Source organism: Lactuca virosa, chromosome 3, assembly GCF_052849685.1.
Source record: "Lactuca virosa cultivar CGN04683 chromosome 3, Lactuca_virosa_CGN04683_v6, whole genome shotgun sequence".
NCBI classification, from domain to species: domain Eukaryota; kingdom Viridiplantae; phylum Streptophyta; class Magnoliopsida; order Asterales; family Asteraceae; genus Lactuca; species Lactuca virosa.
Genome location: NC_136428.1, coordinates 320,491,952 through 320,514,909, shown reverse-complemented (window position 1 = coordinate 320,514,909; position 22,958 = coordinate 320,491,952). Strand labels below are relative to the sequence as shown.

The 22,958-nt window shown below is 40.1% G+C and overlaps 1 protein-coding gene across 1 annotated transcript; it reads right to left on the bottom strand.

Moving 5' to 3' along the window:
• Nucleotides 1-14,025: 14,025 nt before the first annotated feature.
• LOC145164731 (F-box/kelch-repeat protein At3g06240-like) lies at nucleotides 14,026-22,958 on the bottom strand. The gene is made up of 4 exons (XM_079083424.1): nucleotides 21,699-22,958; nucleotides 21,093-21,278; nucleotides 14,204-14,212; nucleotides 14,026-14,103 (listed from the first exon to the last, which is right to left on the bottom strand). Exons 1-4 carry the CDS (start codon nucleotides 22,956-22,958, stop codon nucleotides 14,026-14,028), a joined length of 1,533 nt encoding a protein of 510 aa, XP_078939550.1.

Below are 22,958 nucleotides of genomic sequence, written 5' to 3'. Positions count from 1 at the left end.
GCACTTAGCAAGAAGTTTCCTGAGTCCTCGGGAATGTTGGAATACCATTTGGAGGTCGAGATTGCGGACGACCGGTCGGTGCAAGCATCAGAGGTCTTCCGAGATTATGTGTTAAGGTTGTTCGAAGAGCGGTATTTGGTTGATCTAGTTCCCATCCCATTGCGGGGAAACAAGGTCATTATTGGTATGGATTGGCTGAGTCCCAATGGGGTAGTGATAGATTGCGCGCAACAGTTAGTACGAGTCAGAGCCCCAAGTGGGGGAGAGTTGGTAATTCAGGGTGAGAGATCACAGCGAGGGCCAACCTTCTGTTCGGCAGCAAGGGCAAGGCGTTACCTTCAGCAGGGTTGCGCAGGATATGTCGCATATGTCATGGACACCCGGGAGGCGGGTAAGGCGACGATGGGTGATGTGCCCGTAGTACGAGAGTTCGCGGATGTATTCCCCGAGGAGCTACCTGGGATACCTCCAGAGCGACAGGTGGAGTTCAGGATCGACCTAGTCCCTGGTGCGGCTCCGATAGCCAAGGCACCGTATCGGTTGGCTCCTCCCGAGATGCAGGAGTTGTCTACACAGCTTCAGGAGCTGTTAGACAAGGGATTCATTAGACCGAGCAGTTCACCCTGGGGAGCCCCGATTCTGTTTGTGAAGAAGAAGGACGGGTCGCATCGGATGTGTATCGATTATAAGGAGCTGAATAAGGTAACGGTGAAGAACCGCTACCCACTCCCGAGGATTGACGATCTCTTTGACCAGCTTCAGGGAGCATCTTGGTTCTCCAAGATAGATTTGCGTTCAGGGTATCACCAGGTGAAGGTCAGAGAGGAGGATGTGCAGAAGACGGCATTTCGGACACGTTATGGCCACTATGAGTTCGTGGTGATGCCTTTCGGGCTCACCAATGCTCCTGCCGCGTTCATGGACCTCATGAACCACGTGTGTAGACCGATGTTAGACCGGTCGGTGATAGTATTTATTGATGATATCTTGGTTTACTCCAAGACGCGAGAGCAGCATGAGGAGCATTTGCGGGAGGTTTTGGAGACCTTGAGAAGGGAGAACTTGTATGCTAAGTTCTCCAAGTGTGAGTTCTGGTTGCGCGAGGTGCAGTTTCTTGGGCACCTTGTCAACCAGAACGGGATTTCGGTGGATCCGGCCAAGGTGGAGGCCGTGATGAGATGGGAGGTTCCGAAATCTCCATCTGAGATTCGGAGTTTCCTAGGATTAGCTGGCTACTACCGGAGATTCATTCAGGATTTCTCCAAGATAGCATTACCCCTGACCAGGTTAACGAGGAAGGCTGTGGTCTTTCGTTGGGGGCCTGAGCAGCAGACAGCATTCGAGACACTGAGACAGAGACTGTGCGAGGCACCAATCTTAGCCTTGCCAGAGGACATGGAGGATTTTGTTGTATACTGCGATGCGTCCATCTCAGGTTTGGGCGCGGTATTGATGCAGAGAGGGCATGTCATCGCCTACGCGTCGAGGCAGCTGAAGCCTCACGAGGCGAACTACCCGACGCATGATTTGGAGTTGGGGGCTGTTGTGTTCGCCCTCAAGATTTGGCGTCATTACCTCTATGGGGTTCGCTGTACGATTTACACGGACCACAAGAGTCTGAGGTACCTCATGGACCAGCCAAATCTGAATATGAGGCAGCGTCGGTGGCTTGATGTGGTAAAGGATTATGATTGTGAAATCCTTCATCACCCGGGGAAGGCCAACGTGGTGGCCGATGCGCTTAGCCGCAAGGCGGCGCCGATCAGGGATATTTGCATGCGGATGACAGTGGTGACTCCGCTTTTGGAGCGAATCTGGGAGGCTCAGCAGGAGGCTATGAAGGAGGAACATCGGAAGAGTGAGCGGATTGTGGGACAGGTTTCCTCCTTCGACTATGACAGCAGAGGATTATTGACATTACACCGCAGGGTGTGGGTTCCATACCTCGGAGGCGTGCGCCAGGTTCTGATGGAGGAGGCGCACAAATCCCGATTCTCCATTCATCCAGGGGCAACGAAGATGTATAGGGATCTTCGTCTGGACTATTGGTGGCCCTGCATGAAGCGGGATGTAGCATGGTACGTTGAGCGGTGTCTGACCTGCAGGAAGGTCAAGGCCGAACACCAGAGACCGCACGGCAAGATGCAGCCATTGGATATCCCGCTGTGGAAATGGGAAGACATCACGATGGATTTCATCACCAAGCTTCCCAGGACCGCGCGGGGAGTGGATTCGATATGGGTCATCGTCGATCGATTGACCAAGAGCGCCCACTTTATCCCGATTCAGGAGAGCATCTCGGCTGAGAAATTGGCCGATATCTACATCAGAGAGGTGGTGGCACGGCACGGGGTGCCAGTTTCAGTGATTTCGGATAGGGATGTGCGGTTCACTTCCAGGTTCTGGAAGAAGTTTCATGACGAGCTGGGTACTCGTCTGCATTTTAGTACAGCCTTTCACCCGCAGACGGATGGCCAGAGCGAGCGGACCATCCAAACTCTGGAGGACATGCTGCGGGCGTGTGTTTTAGACTTCGGTGGTAGTTGGGATACCTATCTTCCTTTAGCCGAGTTTTCATATAACAACAGCTATCACGCGAGTATTGACCGTTCTCCCTTCGAGATGTTATACGGGAGGAAGTGTAGGACCCGATATGTTGGGGCGAGGTTGGACAGAGGGTCATGGGGAGCACTGAAGTAGTGCTCAAGACGACAGAGAAGATTCAGCAGGTCCGGAGCAGGCTTCAGACTGCTCAGAGTCGACAGAAGAGTTATGCCGATAGGCGCCGATCAGATCTGGAGTTCCAGGTCGGGGATATGGTTCTCCTGAAAGTGTCGCCGTGGAAGGGCGTCATCCGATTCAGGAAACGGGGCAAGTTGGGTCCCAGGTATATTGGACCGTTTAGGGTTGCAGCCCGAGTGGGCAAGGTGGCATATCGGCTGGATCTGCCAGCCGAACTCAGTCAGATCCACAGCACTTTCCACGTCTCCCAGCTACGGAAGTGCCTGGTGGACGATTCAGCAGTGGTACCTTTGGAGGACATCCAGATTGATGACAGCCTGAATTATATCGAGCGGCCTGTGTCTATCCTAGACCGGAAGACGAAGGAACTGAGGAACAAAAGGGTGGAGCTGGTGAAGGTGCAATGGCAGCATCGGAAGGGCTCGGAATGGACTTGCGAGCCTGCAGATGAGATGACGGAGCATTATCCGGAGCTGTTCTGAAAGGGAGCGGCAGACTTCGAGGACGAAGTCTAAAATAAGTGGGGGAGAATTGTAACACCGGGTTCATGGTATGATTTTATTTAAGTTTTATTCTTATTTTTGCCACGAACTCGGCGAGTCTACGTCCCGACTCGCCGAGTAGCAGCAGGGTGGACACGGGATTTGAGCGGTGAACTCGGCGAGTCGATGCATGGACTCGGCGAGTCCACCCGTCTGAATGAAACTCTATTTCCAGACATTGCACCCGAATTTACCCATTCTAAAACACCCGTTTCGTCCCATTCTCTTCCAGAAGAACTGTAGAGCGAAACCCTAGCCCATTTTGATCCTTGTGAGTGACTTTGGCTTGGTGAAGGAAGTTTGAAGCTTTGAAGAAAAAGGAGGAAGTTGGAGGGTGCAAGGAAGTGTGGTAGATCCGAAATCTACCCTGGAAGAAGCTCCTAACCAGGTAAGAAAGCTCCTTCTTGATCCTTAGTAAAATAGATTCCCTTTTGTCCCTTATATGTGCAATGCAAGCCCTTAAACCTCCCAAACTCCGTGTGTTTATGCCCTAGGAGCTTAGATTTATGGTTTGGAACCATTGCATGTCTCAAATTTGGCCAGAATGGGTGAAGAGTCGAAGGGTACTCGGCGAGTGCCAAAGTGCACTCGGCGAGTTTCATGAAGATGGCCTTAGACTCGGCGAGTTGGATAAACAACTCGGCGAGTCCTATGAAGATTGTCTGGTACTCGGCGAGTCGTTCCTCAAACTCGGTGTGTCCTTTGAATATAGCCTTGAACTCGACGAGTTGTTCTTCCAACTCGGCGGGTCATATGACCAGTCACTAGAATAAGAAGGGTTTAAGTGTAGGAGGTCCAACCCTCCGTAGTCGCACGTGGAATTAGCAATTTAACGTGTAGCTATAGTCCCAGAATCTCCAAATCTCCAGGGTTGATGTTCCGATGGAAGATTGGAGCGAATTGTGAGATCTGTTCGTCGGACTCGGCGAGTCACCCCCTTGGACTCGGCGAGTCCAGTCGCGGGTTTGTTAGTTGACCCCGTCTAGCGAGTCAGGCTGACTCAGTGAGTGGGAACAGGGACCCGATGAGTCAGAGTCGGGCTACATAAAGAAGGACTCAGCGAGTCCAGTCAATCAGAAGGTTGACTTTGTCCAAGGAGTTGACTCTGACCAGTCATTTGACCTTAGGGGTATTTATGAGTACCTAATCCATGTTTACGGATTTATAGCCGGAGGGATTACCGGTGCGGCAGCCAGGCGTAGTCTGAGCAGGTTTTCGGCAGCTACTCTCAAGGTGAGTTTCCTTCCAGTAGGGACGGGTCTAAGGCACCAAGGCCGGCCCGTATAGACGATATGTTAGTATCGGAGTGTGGGCGGAGCCCATATCTCATAGCTGAGTTTGATTGTGTTATATGCCAGTATGATAGAATTACTTATACTTGTTGTCTGTGTGATACTTGTATGTTATGGTTTAGTAGTGGAGTGTGGGCGAGGCCCGTATCTCCATGGATAGCAGAGTGTGGGCGAGGCCCGTACCTCTCAGAAAGTAAAGTGTGGGCGAGGCCCGTATCTCTATGGGTGTGGGCGAGGCCCGTATCCCTTAGTTATTCGTTATATGATTGTATGGTATGTGGCATTATGGGGGAACTCACTAAGCTTCGTGCTTACGTTTTATAGTTTTGTTTTCAGGTACCTCTTCAGCTAAGGGAAAGGAGCCGGCGCGGTAGCAGCATATCACACACTCTCATGTTTTCTGCACTATGGATTTCCTGGGATGTACTCTGAATATTTTACTACGATGTTACCGGTTCTCAGACATAAATTAATATTATGAATGTTTTGTAACGATGTTTTTATGAATTAACCTAATTTAAAAATGAAATTTTTAGCTGGTATTTTCGGGACGTTACATCCATGCCTTAAACCATAAACACTAATGCATGTCACAACATATCTACTATCACAATCTGTAACGACGTGATAATTTAAAACAATTTTTCGTTTTTCAAACAACACAAAACTCATACAATATTTTCAAATCTCATGTTCGTCAAATATCATCATAATAAAACGTATCCCAAGATCATAAAATACAATCCTCTGTCAGTGTGCACGGATCATGCCGACGCCTTCCCGCGATCATCGCTACTACCTGAAACACATAACACATAACACTGTAAGCATAAATGTTTAGTGAGTTCCCCAAAATACCACATACAACACATATTAGCCACTCGAGGCTATAACTCTGTTTGACCCTCTGGTCAATGTGTCTCAGTGGGACCCTCCAGTCCCATAACTCTGTGGACCCTCTGGTCCTAACTCTGTAAACTCTGAATCACACATAACACAAATCACATAGAAATCACATCATATAAACAAAATACTCTGTCACATAACTCTAATTACCACACTAGGTAAAGTATAGTGAGAAGACTCACCTCGGGAATCTTGGAAATTCTCGAACTCGAAATACTGATCTAGCCTCCGCCTAATCACATAAAGTATTTTACCTCTAATTATCCACGATTCTCAAAAGCTGGACTAGACCCTTTCTATAATCTCTCAGAAGGGGGAAAAGACCATTTTACCCCTTCCACGGTCCAAATGTCCAATTGTTGACCAAGCCCTAAAATTCAACGAAAGTCAACAGAGGGCAGTACGCGGCACGTACCAGCTCTTGTATGCGGGGCGTACGCCGGCGATCCAGAATCGGGGTCTCAACCCCTTACGCGGCGCGTTCTGAGATTTACGCCCAGTGTAAGTCTCAATTTCATGCTCTTATTGATTGTTGGTCTTAAACGGTTAATACATAAGCTCAAATTCCAGATCTGACTATTCTAAGGCCACTTAATCCATAAAATCGAAACCTTTAAGCCTTTGCATGGCTGTAAAGGTCACCAATCACCCTAAACACCTTTCCTCTTTCCTCAATAAGCCTATATCTCATGCATGACTTAATATTCACGTCCAAGATTGGATTTTTATGAACCTACAACACATACTACACTGGAATAGGGCAGGTCTAAGCTTATGGAGACCCTTTGCTCATGAAGTCTCCATCTTGGAACCAAAAATCCTAAAAATGGGTCCATAAAGCACAAATAAAAAATGGCAAGGAAAGCTTTGAGCTTTTTACCTCCAAATGAAGCTCCAACCTCTGTAGAACTCGGATCTAAGCTTGTCCTCCAACTTCTAGCTCTCATAATGGCCTCCTCTTCTCCTTCACCACCACAAAATGGCACTTTCAAGCTTAAGAACACACACACAAGCTTATAACGGATTTTTGCTCTCTTAGGGTTTCACTCACTGTAATATGGTGGTTGGGTAAGGGCCTTATCATTCCTTTTATAGTCATCAAGTCTCATTTAGGGTTTTGCATCTGAGCCAGTTACGCCCAGCGTAACTTTGGTACGTCCAGCGTACCTCATTGAGTCTGCGTCCATAATAAGCGCATGAGTACGCGCAACGTACTCTTCAATACGCCCAGCGTACTCATTTGCAACATTTTCCACTCAAGGGCTAAAGTTGACAACTTGGTAAAGAAGAAGGGTTAAATACATATACCTAAATTTCGGGATGTTACAATTCTCCCCCACTAGAACCAGACTTCACCCTCGAGGTCTCATGCCGTAAACAACTCCGGATGCTGCTCCTGCATCTCCGACTCCGGCTCCCAAGTCAGCTCGGACCCTCACCGATGTTGCCACTGGACCTGAACCAGGGGCACCTCTTTGTTCCTCAGAACCTTGATCCTCCGATCCATAATTGCGACTGGCCTCTCAACGTAATTCAGGTTCGCATCTATCTGAATATCCTCCAGTGGCACTACTGCCGTCTCATCGGATATACACTTCCTCAACTGAGACACGTGGAAGGTATCATGTATCTGGCTCAACTCCGCGGGTAGCTCTAAACGATACGCTACCATGCCCACCCTCGCGGTCACCCTGAACGAACCAATGTACCGGGGCCCCAGCTTGCCCCTCTTCCTGAATCGGATCACTCCTTTCCAAGGAGATACCTTCAGGAGTACGAAGTCTCCAACCTGAAACTCAAGCTCGGATCGTCGCCTATCCGCATAACTCTTCTGGCGACTCTGAGCTGTCAGCAATCTCTGCCTGACCTGTTGTATCTGCTCGGTCGTCTGAAGCACTATCTTAGTGCTGCCCATCACTCGCTGCCTTACCTATCCCCAGCAGATGGGAGTCCGACATCTCATCCCATACAAAAGCTCAAAGGGAGGCATTCCAATGATCGAATGGTGGCTGTTGTTGTAGGAAAACTCAGCCAACGGTAGGTATGTGTCCCAACTTCCTCAGAAGTCCAATACACATACTCGAAGCATGTCCTCGAGCGTTTGATTCGTCCGCTCACTCTGTCCGTCCGTCTGTGGGTGGTAAGCAGTGCTAAAGTGCAACCTCGTACCCAACTCCTCATGGAACTTCTTCCAGAACTTGGAAGTGAAACGTACGTCTCGATCTGACACAATCGAGATTGGCACCCCATGCCTCAACACCACCTCCCTCACGTATATCTATGCCAGCCTCTCCGCGGAAGAGCTCTCACTGATAGGAAGGAAGTGAGCGCTCTTTATCAGCCCGTCCACGATCACCCAAATTGCATTGACACCCCTTACGGTCCTCGGCAATTTGGTGATGAAATCCATAGAAATATGTTCCCACTTCCACTAGGGAACCTCAAGTGGCTGCAACTTGCCATGCGGACGCTGGTGCTCGGCCTTAACCTTGCGACAGGTCAATCACCGCTCAACAAACCAGGCCGCATCCCTCTTCATACAGGGCCACCAATACTCTCTCTTCAGGTCCAAATACATCCTAGTGACCCCGGGATGGATCAAGAACCTCGATCTGTGCGCCTCCTCCATCAGTATGGTACGTGCCCCGCCTGCAAACGGCACCCAAATCCACCCCTGAAAGGTTAAAAGCCCTCGGATATCGGTAACGAACTCAGATACCTGCCCAATCACCCGCTCTCTCTTGCAGTTCTCTACTCTCACAGCCTCTGCCTGGGCCTCTCGTATGGTATCCAACACCGGAGTCATCACCGTCATCCTCATACAAATGTCTCATATTAGGGCACTCTCCGCCCTGCGGCTCAGGGCATCGGCTACAACGTTAGCCTTGCCCGGGTGGTACAGGATCTCGCAGTCATAATCCTTTACCACATCCAACCATCTCCTCTGGCGCATGTTCAGGTTGGGTTGATCCATCAAGTACTTCAAACTCTTGTGGTCCGTGTATATGGTACACCGAACCCCATACAAATAATGACGCCATATCTTGAGGGCGAGCACCACTGCCCCCAACTCTAAATCGTGGGTGGGATATCTCGTCTCATGAGGCTTCAGCTGCCTCGATGCATATGCTATCACGTGCCCTCTCTGCATAAGCACCGCACCCAACCCCGATATCGATGTGTCGCAATACACCACAAAATCCTCCATCCCTTCTGGAAGGGCTAACACCGGGGCTTCGCATAACCTCTTGCGATGCGTCTCAAATGAGGCATGCTGCTCTGGACCCCAACTAAAAGTCACGCCCTTCCGGGTCAACCTGGTGAGAGGAACGACAATCTTGGAGAAATCCCTTATAAATCACCGGTAGTAGCCGGCCAATCCCAGAAAACTTCTGATCTCGGTGGGGGATCTCGGCACCTCCCATCTCATCACAGCCTCAATCTTGGTCGGATCGACCAATATCTCATTCTGGTTGACGAGATGCCCTAAGAACTGGACCTCTCGTAACCAGAAATCACACTTGAATAATTTGGCGTAAAACCTCTCCGATCTCAAAACTCCGAGAATCTCTCTCAGATGATCCTCATATTGCTCTCTAGATCTCGAATACACCAGAATGTCGTCGATAAACACGATCACCGATCTATCCAACATCGGCATGCATACTTTGTTCATGAGATGCATGAACGCTGCTGGTGCATTGGTGAGCCTGAGAGGCATCACCACAAACTCATAATGCCCATAACGAGTCCTAAACGCCGTCTTCTGGATATCCTCATCACGTACCCTCATCTGATGATATCCAGACCTCAAGTCTATCTTGGAGAACCAAGATGCCCCCTGCAACTGATCGAACAGGTCGTCGATCCTCGGTAGTGGATAACAGTTCTTGACCGTCAACTTGTTCAACTCCCGGTAATCAATGCACATCCGGTGTGAACCATCCTTTTTCTTGACAAAAAGGATCGGTGCTCCCCATGGTGAGCTACTCGGCCTGATAAATCCTTTCCCCAACAGCTCCTGAAGTTGTGAGGATAACTCCTGCATCTCTGGTGGCGCAAGGCGATAGGGCGCCTGGGCGATAGGCGCTGCCCCCGGAACCAAATCAATGCGGAACTCCACCTGCCTCTCGGGAGGCACTCCCGACAACTCCTCGGGGAAAACATCTGGGAACTCACGCACTATCGGTACATCATCAACCGAGCTCGGCCTCTCTGCGGCCACTCGTGTATCTATCACATAGGCTACGAATCCTTCACAGCCCTGTTGTAAACTCTGTCTCGCTCTTGCAGCCGAACAAAAAGTTGATCCCGATCGGGTACCCTCGCCATACACCGTAAGTACTCCCCCACTAGGGTCTCGTATCGTCACCAATTGGCGCTCGCAGTCTATAACAACTCCAAATCGGCTCAACCAATCCATGCCCACAATGACGCAAACGTCCCCCATCGCAATCGGGACTAGATCTATCGGAAACTCAACACCGAAGATGTCGAGTATACACCCTCGAATCACATCCGTAGCATAAACCGCTCGCTCGTCAGCTATGGAAACTCGAAGAGGTCGACTCAACGCCTCTCGACGGATACTGATGTGCTGGCTAAACGTTAAAGACACGAAAGATCGACTCGCACCCGAGTCAAATAACATCAAGGCAGGTACAACACTCACAAGAAAAGTACCTACGCATATCATAATATAAGCACAATATCTCAAACTCAGAATAAATAATGAAAGGATGCATACCCGCCACGACATCGGGCGCTGCACGGACCTCTTCCGTTGTCAACTGGAAGGCTCTCCCGCGAGCCTTCGGTGCCTCGGCCTTCGCTGGCCGAATCTCAGTAGCTCGTATGGCAGCAGGGGCAGATCCATGTGGTGCTCCCTGCGCCGACCCCCGCAGCGGTGGACACTCGGCCTTCCGATGGCCGGTCTGGTTGCAGTGAAAGCAAACTGCAAATCCCTTGGGGAAATCCTTAGCCATGTGCCCCTCCTTGCCACATTTGTAGCAAGACCCTGCTCGACAAATCCCCTCGTGACTCTTGCTGCACTTACCATAAGTGCGGCCCCTCTGGTTCCCTGGTCTCGAATCGGCGGGCTTTGCCCGCTTGGCTGTCGGCTGGGACTGAGCAGGTCGTCGATCCCTCCCCTGAGACTCCGCCTCCTCCCTGGCCTGAGTCTCGAGCTCGATCTCCCTCTTTCGAGCATTCGCCTGGAGCTCGGCGAATGTCCGGTACGTCGAGTTCGCCACAAACTCGCGAATGTCCCTTCTCAGTATACTCAGATATCGACTCATGCATGCCTGCTCATAAGACACATGCTTAGGGCAAAACATCGCCCTCTCGTGAAACATCCTGGTAATCGTAGTAACAGACTCAGTTTCCTGCTTAAGGGTCAAGAACTCCTGGGCCAACCGTTCCCTTTCCACCGGGGGAATGTACTCAACACGAAACATAGCGGTGAACCTCTCCCAGGTCACCGCAGTAAGCTCTGCAGAAGTGAAATCCACCGTCACGAACTTCCACCAGTCCTTCGCTCCCAAGCAAAGCTGGTTCAGCGCGAACCGTACCCTCAGATGCTCCGGACATGAACACGTGTAGAAGCATCCCTCAATGTCATAGATCCATCTCATCGCAGCTATCGGATCCTGAGTCCCATCAAACTCTGGTGGCTTCGTGTTGTTGAACTCTTGGTACAGCAACGAGTCACCCCTTTGCGGCCTGGCAGCAGTGACGGCTGCGATGGCCGCAGCAACAGCAGCATCAGTAAGAGCAGCGTACCGCTCATCAAAAGTCTCGATCAGCGTGGTCTTGATAGACCCAAACATCTCTGGTATCTCAGCTCGGATGGCCGCAACCACCTCCTCATGAATCATCCTGCGGATCTCCTCATCGCTGACACCGCTGCTCTCAGGTGTGTGGCATGTCCCAACCATGATGTCTCTGAAATACAACATAAAAGATATCAGAGACTCGTTCGAGCGTACATGCACTCAATAACTCAACCCTACTTGTTCCTTAGTATCCTAAGGATTCTTACTTGGATTGCTCACTGGTCCAGTGTTTTCAGTAGTACGGGCCCTATACTACCATCCACACCGCATCAGTATGCACTCCAAGTCCTCCTCCTAGGATCCCAGGTCACAAGTACTCTAATCTCGCTATACATAGGCTACTCTCCAGTAGACCTCTCATAAGCTCCTCGCTGCTACCTACTCACTCTCAAAGCATCTCATAGTAGCAGTAATCTCCTAGGCTAAGGCATCACAAATCAGGCCACTCTAGTCCTAATATGAATACCTAGCCTACTCTAGCATGCATAGCATATCACATAATATCTAATAACACATCATGTAAGGGTATTTTGGGATATCACCGTTCGGGCGCTGGCTGATCGTACACACTGCTCCTTTCTGCTTTTCTCAAAGTCTTTTACTCTTTTAGAAAAATTGTTTCTTTTTATGAAAAAACTTTCTCAAATCCTCAGTTTGAGTTCAGATACGCCCGAAGGTGCATCCGAATCCCTCAAACCAAGGCTCTGATACCAACTTGTAACGACGTGAAAATTTAAAACAATTTTTCGTTTTTCAAACAACACAAAACTCATACAATATTTTCAAATCTCATGTTCGTCAAATATCATCATAATAAAACGTATCCCAAGATCATAAAATACAATCCTCTGTCAATGTGCACGGATCATGTCGGCGCCTTCCCGCGATCCTCACTAGTACCTGAAACACATAACACATAACACTGTAAGCATAAATGCTTAGTGAGTTCCCCAAAATACCACATACAATACATATTAGCTACTCGAGGCTATAACTCTGTTTGACCCTCTGGTCAATGTGTCTCAGTGGGACCCTCTAGTCCCATAACTCTGTGGACCCTCTGGTCCTAACTCTGTGGATCTTCCGGTCCTAACTCTGTAAACTCTGAATCACACATAGCACAAATCACATAGAAATCACATCATATAAATAGCATACAAAATACTCTGTCACATAACTCTAATTATCACACTAGGTAAAGTATAGTGAGAAGACTCACCTCGGGAATCTTGGAAAGTCTCGAACTCGAAATACTGATCTAGCCTCCGCCTAATCACATAAAGTATTTTACCTCTAATTATCCACGATTCTCAAAAGCTGGACTAGACCCTTTCTATAATCTCTCAGAAGGGGGAAAAGACCATTTTACCACTTCCACGGTCCAAATGTCCAATTGTTGACCAAGCCCTAAAAGTCAACGAAAGTCAACAGAGGGCAGTACGCGGCGCGTACCAGCTCTTGTACGCGGGGCATACGCCGGCGATCCAGAATCGGGGTCTCAACCCCTTACGCGGCGCGTTCTGAGATTTACGCCCAGCGTAAGTCTCAGTTTCATGCTCTTATTGATTGTTGGTCTTAAACGGTTAAGACATAAGCTCAAATTCCAGATCTGACTATTCTAAGGCCACTTAATCCATAAAGTCGAAATCTTTAAGCCTTTGCATGGCTGTAAAGGTCACCAATCACCCTAAACACCTCACGTCCGAGATTGAATTTTTATGAACCTACAACACATATTACACTGGAATAGGGCAGATCTAAGCTTATGGAGACCCTTTGCTCATGAAGTCTCCATCTTGGAACCAAAAACCCTAAAAATGGGTCCATAAAGCACAAATCAAAAATGGCAAGGAAAGCTTTGAGCTTTTTACCTCCAAATGAAGCTCCAACCTCTGTAGAACTCGGATCTAAGCTTTTCCTCAAACTGCTAGCTCTCACAATGGCCTCCTCTTCTCCTTCACCCACAAAATGGCACTTTCAAGCTTAAGAACACACACAAAAGCTTATAACGGGTTTTTGCTCTCTTAGGGTTTCACTCACTATAATATGGTGGCTGGAGTAAGGGCCTTATCATTCCTTTTATAGTCCTCAAGTCTCATTTACGGTTTTGCATCTGAGCCAGTTACGCCCAACGTAACTTTGGTACGCCCAACGTACCTCATTGAGTCCGCGTCCATAATAAGCGCATGAGTACGCGCAACGTACTCTTTAGTACGCCCAGCGTACTCATTTGCAACATTTTCCACTCAAGGGCTAAACTTGATAACTTGGTAAAGAAGAAGGGTTAAATAGATATACCTGAATTTCGGGATGTTACACAATCCACTTAAAAACCTCACAATTTGTGATCAAATCTGCATTTTCCATTACCTGATATGGAATATAAGATGTTTATAGAAGAAAGTTATTCACATTCGCCACTTATATGACAATTTGTGACTGCCTTAATTGTAAACATATTTGCAGATTCCTTCACTAAAAAATTATTTGCCAAAAAAACAATACTCACGCCTTCCCCACCCTTATGGCTGCTCGTCGCATTGCGCGGGTAGAAGGCTAGTATAATAATGATGAGTGTTCAACTATTGCCTAAAACAAAAAATATAAAAACCTAAAATTAGTTTGGTGTATTGCCAAGATTCTTACTAGATGGTCTCATAACTTCTGATATGTGTGCTTGCATATCTTTCCGTTCTTTCTGTTCCATTTCTATTTCCTTTGTAAGTTGGTCTTGCATATCTTCTCGTTCTTTTTGTCACTTTCCAATTGGATATTTAACTTCCATACCTAAAAATTTCAAAACACATATATAGTTAGTCGACAAACAATATATAATTAGAAACAAATTATTTATATTAACTTTGTTTTATCCGTTACAACAATATACATTATAATTCTACATAATATCAACACACTTTACTTTTTTTTTACTAATATAGGGAATATACTTACATTTTTATCTACAATAGTAACATATTGATTGTTTTTAGCCATAATAACATCATATTTTAAATTTTTATGCACGCGAATAATGTACTTAAATATTAATGGCATATTTTATTTTTTATCCAATAATAGCAACACATTATTTTTTATACACACTAGCAAAAAATAATATCTTTTTATCCATGATAACCAACATAATAGGTTCTTTTTACCAATATATCACATCTACTTCTAACTTTACCAATAATAGCAAAATACTTTATTTTCCATCCATGATAGCAATGTGCTTGATACACATTTTGTTTTTATACATAATAGCGACTCTATTTTTAACAGTAAAGATGTGCTCATTGTTGTAAAACTCATCCTACTCGTCCGTGTACTCGGAGAGTAATCTAGTGAGCTGAACTTGGTCATTGACCGAAGCAATTTGCCAAATTACGTCGAACCAGTTTGGATCCACTCGGACAAAACTTGATCAAAAGGTCAAAAGTTGAATTAACAAGAGAAAACGTCAATAATTTTAAGCTTAATATATCGGATAAATGTCCTTCATATGCTATTTGGCGTAATTTCTACTTCATGTTAAAATGTTTACTTTTTAACTAGTTTAACAATCTAATATGTAAACTTTTATTATTAACTAGGCGAATGTCTGCGCGTTGCGCAGAAGCATCTATATAGCTGAAATCTTTACAAATATATGTTTTTTTAAATATAACAATAATGTTGTTGTTAAATTTGATATAATAGTTCGTATACTAAGTTGATATAATATATTGATTATTTTGAATTATATGATAATATATATATCTATTAAAACTGTATAATCTCAATCTTTTCAATGACCTCTAACCGCGGGTTACTCATGAATAATATTAAATATAATATATGGTTTAATGTTATTTATAGTTGTTGTTATTGTTAATTAATTTTTTAAAATTTATTTGCTTAATGTTTTAATTTTTATCATTGTAATTATTTAAAACATTAAACAATGTTTTTTGATTTTAAAGGTAACAATATAATCATTTATATAAAGTTATTTTTAACTATTGTTATTGTAAGTTATTTTAAGCTACTTATTTGAAAACTTTTAACGATTATAAAAATATTTTTAGGAAATATTTTTAGTTGAATTGATATTACAATTTAGTTTTTGCATTTAGCACTACAATTTATCACTTTTAACTATTCACAAAATATTGTTCGAGTTTTTTAAGTGGAACTGAAATTTATATTGAAGTTGGCCATGTAATTTTATATTTAAATTAACAATTTAAGTATTTTGTACAAACTGTTCAAAAGTTGTAGCTTTAAACTGATAATGGTTTACATACAACAACATATTAAGTCTAATAAATTAAATATAATATGTTAAAAGTTAAAGACTTAACTTTATAAGTAGAAGTAAAAATATTATATTAATATTGAAATTTAGTTTATTTATGATTACACTTTAGGTTTCATACTTATTTAACCTTATTAACCAACTTATAATCATTATTAGAAAGACACTGCAATTTATCACTTTTAACTATTTACAAAATATTTTTTAGGTTGTTTAAGTTGAACTAAAATTTATATTTAAGTTGATCCTGTAAGGTTATATTTAAATTAATAGTTTAAGTATTTTATACAATTTGTTCAAAAGTTGTAGCTTTAAAATGATAGTGGTTTACATACAACAACATAGTATACCTAATAAATTAAGTGTAATATGTTGACAGTTAAAAACATAACTTCATAAGTAGAAGAAAATATATTCTTTTAATATTGAAATTTAGTTCATATATGATTACACTTTAGGTTTTATATTTATTTAACCTTATTAACCCACTTATAATCATTATTAGAAAGAAATTGAAAAGTCATGGGAGTTTCAAATGAATGTGGTGAAAAGAAAAATGAATGGGAGTTTCAAATGAATGTGGTGAAAGGAAAAAATGTTTCCTTTATAAGTATACTAGGCGAATGCCCGCGCGTTGCACATAAACACCTATATAGTTGAAATCTTTACAAATATATGTTTTTTTAAATATAATAATAACGTTGTTGTTAAATTTGATATAATAATTCGTATAATTGATATAATATATTGATTATTTTGAATTATATGATAATATATACATATATTATAACTGCATAATCTCAATCGTTTGAATGACTTCCATCCGTGAGTTACTTATGAATAAAATTAAATATAATATATAGTTTAATGTTATTTATAGTTTTTGTTATTGTTAATTAATTTTTTAAAATTATTTGCTTAACGTTTTCATTTCTATCATTATAATTATTTAAAACATCAAACATTGGTTTTTGATTTTAAAGGTAACAATATAATCATTTATATACAGTTATTTTAAACTATTGTTATTGTAGGTTATTTTAAGTTACTTATTTGAAATTTTTTAACGATTATAAGAATATTTTTCGGAAATATTTTAGTTAAATTGAGATTACAATTTAGTTTTTGCATTTAGCACCACAATTTATCACTTTTAACTAATCAAAAAATATTGTTTGGGGTTTTTAAGTGGAACTGAAATTCATATTTAAGTTGACATTGTAATGTTATATTTAAAGTAACAATTTAAGTATTTTATCCAAATTGTTCAAAAGTTGTAGCTTTAAACTGATAATGGTTTATATACAACAACATATTAAATCTAATAAATTAAGTATAATATGTTAAAAGTTAAACACATAACTTTATAAGTAGAAGTAAAGATATTATTTTAATATTGAAATTTAGTTTATCTATGATTACACTTTAGGTTTGATATTTATTTAACTTTATTAACCAGCTTATAATCATTATTAGAAAGACACTACAATTTATCACTTTTTAACTATTTACAAAATATTTTTTGGGTTGTTTAAGTTAAACTAAAATTTATATTTAAGTTGACCATGTAATGTTATATTTAAATTAATAATTTAAGTATTTTATACAAAATTTTCAAAAGTTGTAGATATAAAATGATAATGGTTTACATCCAACAATATATTAAAACTAATAAATTAAGTATAATATGTTAAAAGTTAAAAAACATAACTTTATAAGTATAAGTAAATATATTCTTTTAATATTAAAATTTAGTTTATATGATTATACTTTAGGTTTGATATTTATTTAACCTTATTAACCAACTTATAATCATTATTAGAAAGAAATTGAAAAGTCATGGGAGTTTCAAATGAATGTGGTGAAAGGAAAAATGCTTCCTTTATAAGTATACTAGGCGAATGCCCGCGCGTTGCGTGGGATATAAAAAAATATTTTATATTAAAAATAACTAAATCATTGTTATTAACAATTAAATAATAATTTCATAAGAAATATAAAAAATGATTTTAGTATTGTTATTATGTTGAACTATATTATAAGAGATACGGTTGGAACTTGAAGTTGTTTTGCATATTCAAAGTTATATGATTAAAATAGAAAAAAAAATTAAAATAAATAAATCATTATTGTTATCTATTTAATAATAATTTCATATTAAATTAAAACATTTATATTAAATATTATCATTATGTAGAAAATACGATAATAGAGACATCTTTTTATCTATCTTAAATTTTATCATTCTGTACAACATATGATAATAGAGACAACTTTTTATCTTAAATAGTAAAGAAAATGTTTTGTATCATAAATATTACCATAATTATGTAGAACATATGATAATAGTGACGTCTTTTATAAGGTTAAAACTTTAAATTGTATTACATACAGGGTTGTAAAACTTGGCTAACACAACCAAATACTCGGCATGTTACTTAAACTCGGCCTCCAATGGAAGCGAGTTTGCCTAACTCGGCCAGAAGACACTCGGATCCTTATTAAACTCGATCCCAATCTAAAAAATACGGTCCAAAATCATTTTCGAAATTCTGAAATTTAATTTGTCACTTGTCGACAAAGACAATCTCACCAAAGAATACACTCAACGTCCTACAAAGTTAGATGCAAGGAAGATCTCATGGCTTAGTCCATTTGAAATATTTCACAATCTTTCCTATTTATAGAGGATAATACATTCTCTTGTTTACTCTCACGATCAATGTGGGATGAAGACATTTTAATTAAACGCATTTCTTTATTTGCCAATAATTTCATTTTGTTAAATAAAATATTAAATAATAAAAATAAAACGTTATCCAGAAAATTTATTGTTCAATAGTTCCATTTTTCAGTAATCTCGTAAGTTGCTATAAAAAATTAAAGTTTTTATTGAATAACTTTTTGTTAAATCTAAAATCATAAATTCAGTTAGGTACTTAATATAGAAAGTTTGTTTATATGTATTTTCTTGATTCAAAATGTCATTATAAAATGAATTCATTTATAAAATATAATCGAGTATATATTTCGTGCTTTTGAATCAAAGTGATTTTTCAAACAATTATAATTTTATGTTTAGGTAGATTTTTTTATATTTATATAACATTATATAACTTATAATATTATTATAAACAATTTGAATAATCATGAGAGTTTCAAATGTATGTGGTGAAAGGAAAATGCTTCATTTATCGGTCCAAATTGATCAAACTCGGACCGATTCAGCTTAATATACCAAACTACATAACGTTTTTTCTATTGAAATCCGGTTTGTATATATTTTGTGTTTTTGAATCAAATTTATTTTTCAAACAATTATAATTTTATGTTTAGGTAACTTATTTATAATATTATTAGAAACAATTTGAAAAATCATGGGAGTTTCAAATGTATGTGCTGAAAGGAAAATGCTTCCTTTATCGGTCCAAATTGATCAAACTCAGACCGATTCAACTCAATATACCAAACTACATAACGGTTTTTCAACTGAAACTCTATTTGAACCTAAAAAAATCTTGTTCAAAACCATTTTCGGGATTCTAAAACTTAAATGGACAGTTGCCAATAAAGACAATCTCACCAAAGAATACCTTCAACATCCTAAAAAGGTAGGCATAAGGAAGTTCTCATGGTTTGGTCCCTTTGAAACATTTCACAACCTTTCCTATTTATAGAAGAGGAAACGTTCTCTTGTTTACTCTCACCATCGATGTGGGATGAAGACATTGTAATAAAACACGCTTTCTTGTTTATAAAACATTATTCAACTTATTTAGTAAAACACCATTTCTCTTGTTTACCCTTTCTTTATTGTTCAATAGTTCCATTTTTCTATAATCTCGTAAGTTGCTATCCAATAAAGTAAGTTTTTATTGAATAACTTTTTGTTCAATTGTAAAATCATAAATTCAGTTAGGTACTTAATATAGAAAGTTTGTTTATATTTATTTTCAAGATTCAAAAGTTCATTATAAAAAGAATTCATTTATAAAATATAATCTGCGTATATATTTCGTGCTTTTGATTAAATCGAATTTTCGAACAATTATAATTTTATGTTTAGGTAGATGTTTTTTTATATTTATATAACATTATGTAACTTTTTTAAAATATCATTGGAAACAATTTGAAAAATCATGGGAGTTTCAAATATATGTAGTGAAAGGAAAATGCTTCTTTTATGGTCCAAATACATCAAACTCGGACCAATTCAACTAAATATACCAAACTACATATTTTTTTTTCTAGTGAAACCCGGTTTGTATATATTTCGTGCTTTTGAATCAAAGTGATTTTTCAAACAGTTATAATTTTAGGTTTAGGTAGATGTTTTTTTATATTTATATAAAATTATGTAACTTATTTATAATATTATTAGAAATAATTTGAAAAATCATGGGAGTTTCAAATGTTTGTTGTGAAAGGAAAATGATTCCTTTATCGGTCCAAATTGATCCAGCTCCGGTTCAACTCAATATACCCAACTACATAATTTTTTTTCTAACTGAAACACGGTTTAAACCTGAAAAAATTCGGTTCAAAACCATTTTTGGAATTCTAAAAGTTGACTGGCACTTGCCAATATAGACAATTTCACCAAATAATACCTTCAAAATCCTACAAAGATAGGCATGAGGAAGTTCTCATGGTTTGGTCCATTTGAAACATTTCACATCATTTCCTATTTATAGAAGATGAAACATTCTCTTGTTTACTCTTACCATCGATGTGGGATGAAGACATTGTAATAAAACACCATTTCTTGTTTATAGAACATTATTTAACTTATTTATAATATTATTGTAAAGAAATTGAAAAGTCATGGGAGTTTCAAATGAATGTGGTGAAAGGAAGTTAAAAAAGGGGGTTTCAAATGCATGAGATTCAAGAAAAAATGCTAGCTTTATAAGTATGTATGATATAGATATAGATAGATTCCATATTCTTTTTTATAAACTTGAGTTCTTTATGATATTTGTCGTGTGTGTGTGTATGTGTGTGTGTGTGTCTATATATATATATATATATATATATATATATATATATATATATCGTTTTAACTTATATTTCAGCTACTTTGTTATAAACTTCAATGAATTTTTCGTTTATATATATACAATTTTTGTATAATTTACCTTATTGTGCTCCTCAAGTATTCCCCACCTAGGCCAAGTACTTACTACTCCTCATTCGACTGAACGAGTATCGAGTAGTGAATTATTGTACTTGCATTTTATCTCTATAAAAGGTAACATATTTTACATTTTAACTATAATAGCAATGTACTTTACATTTTTATTCATTATTATAGCAACACACTTTGTTTTTATAATAGAGGCGTATTTGATTATTTATCCATAATAACAAAAATACATAATTTTTTAGTAACATAGACAACGTAATTCATTCTTAAAAAGTTAAACCAACATACTTTATTTCTTTATAAGAACTCAATGCATATATTAAATTAGTGTACCTGTTCTTGTGACTCTTTGTACTCAATGGAGGACATGACACAACCCCCAGAGGGTGTTCCTGTTATCGCGAACTTAAGATCTGAGGATCTTCCTCCCTGACTTTGCACCCGTAACTCAACAGTTTCCTCCGGATGTTGAGTGACATCGTTCCCATACTTCTCAATCATGACTCTTTCATATGCCTCCTGAAATTTATCAAAACAATATGATTGTTATTGAACTAAAAGCTGAGAATGTTATATTTAAAAAATGATAAATATAACTTACATATTCCGCCCACGACCCAACAGTACACCATTCTAAGCTATTTATTTTGAACTTTCATTTCCGCGCCTGCAGATGCATGATAACGAATTTTGTGATTTATTTGTAACTAAAAATATTTTCTAGATGTAGATATAAATGAGTTGAAGTCAATGGCACATTTTTAGACACATACGGATAAAAATATATAAAACTGAATGAAAAAACGATTAGGTTTAAAGAGTATGATGGAGATATTACTCCATACATATACAGAGTATTTATTGGGTGACACAGATAAAATATATAAAACTGAAAGAAAAAACAATTAGGTTTAAAGAGTATGATGGAGATGTATATACATATAGAGAATATTTATTGGGTGACACAGAAGTCTCGATGTATTTCCCTCTTGGAGTGATACTTTTGGAACACATTCTGTAGTATGCTTCTTTAGACATATACTGGGTATAGATTGGGTTACATGTTAACACCATTTCTTTGGTATGCTTCTTCATATCTAATACGTAAACATCACCTTCGTTTTGAATGAGCCAATTTCCATTTCTCATCAAGTGCAGTAGCGACCGACTCCAAAGAAAAAATGACATCGGGCCATAAGTTAACACCTTCGTCCAATCTCCATCTCCATCCATCCTCCATAACTCGATCATTTCATAACAACGTTGGTTTTCCATATAACTTCTATCCTCGATGAGAATAGCAACACATAAGTGAATGCACCCTTTTAGAACCATGAAATCCAAAGAGCTTGTCATTTGATTTCCAAAAGAAGGCATCACTATCTCTGTGAACTTTTCGGTCTTTGTTTCGAACCTCATAACTGAATATGAATGAATAAAGGCCCCTTTTCCTCTATCAACTTGTTTTAAGAAATAGAGTTGTTCATTTAACAGTATATGCTTTGGCTGCTCCGGGTACTTACTTACAAGTGAAGCCCAGTTGGAAGCCCTTTGTCGGAAGTCCTCTGTTGACCTGACCTTTCTCCATGTGTCGGATTTTAATGAGTATATATAAATACAAGCATTGGGATAACGTTTCACACATAGAAGCCTGTAGTCGTCATCAGAAGAGATATAATACAACCCAAATATACCATCAGAGATCTCGTAACATTCATTCCTAGAACCCTTTGTAGACAACTTCTTATTGTCACCTGTCAAAGGATTCCATAAAATTAAAGCATAATATTCGGGAGAACATTCCACCTCGCTTATGCCTACGCATAATAATCCATGCAAAGATGTTAAAATCGACACGTTTTCATAATTGAATGGTATATAAAATGGTAAACGAAGGTTTCCTGTTAAACCATCTTCTGGTGTTTCACAGTCAAACCTACGGAACTTTTCTTGTATGGTGTATGTGTATGAATATCGGTTTGTGGTAGGTATGACGATATATTTGTGGTGGTTTTCATGGTGATCGTTGGCGGTTACGTGGTGGTGGTAGCTGGTGGCAAAAGCACCTGAATTTAGGAACAAGTACCATTTCTTGCAAACACACATTACATTGGGTAGAGCTTTGACGGGAAGCCTTGGTAGTATTTGGAAAAATAAAATCTCCTGTGGAAGATTACTTGGAGGCCGGGGCTCCCCCAT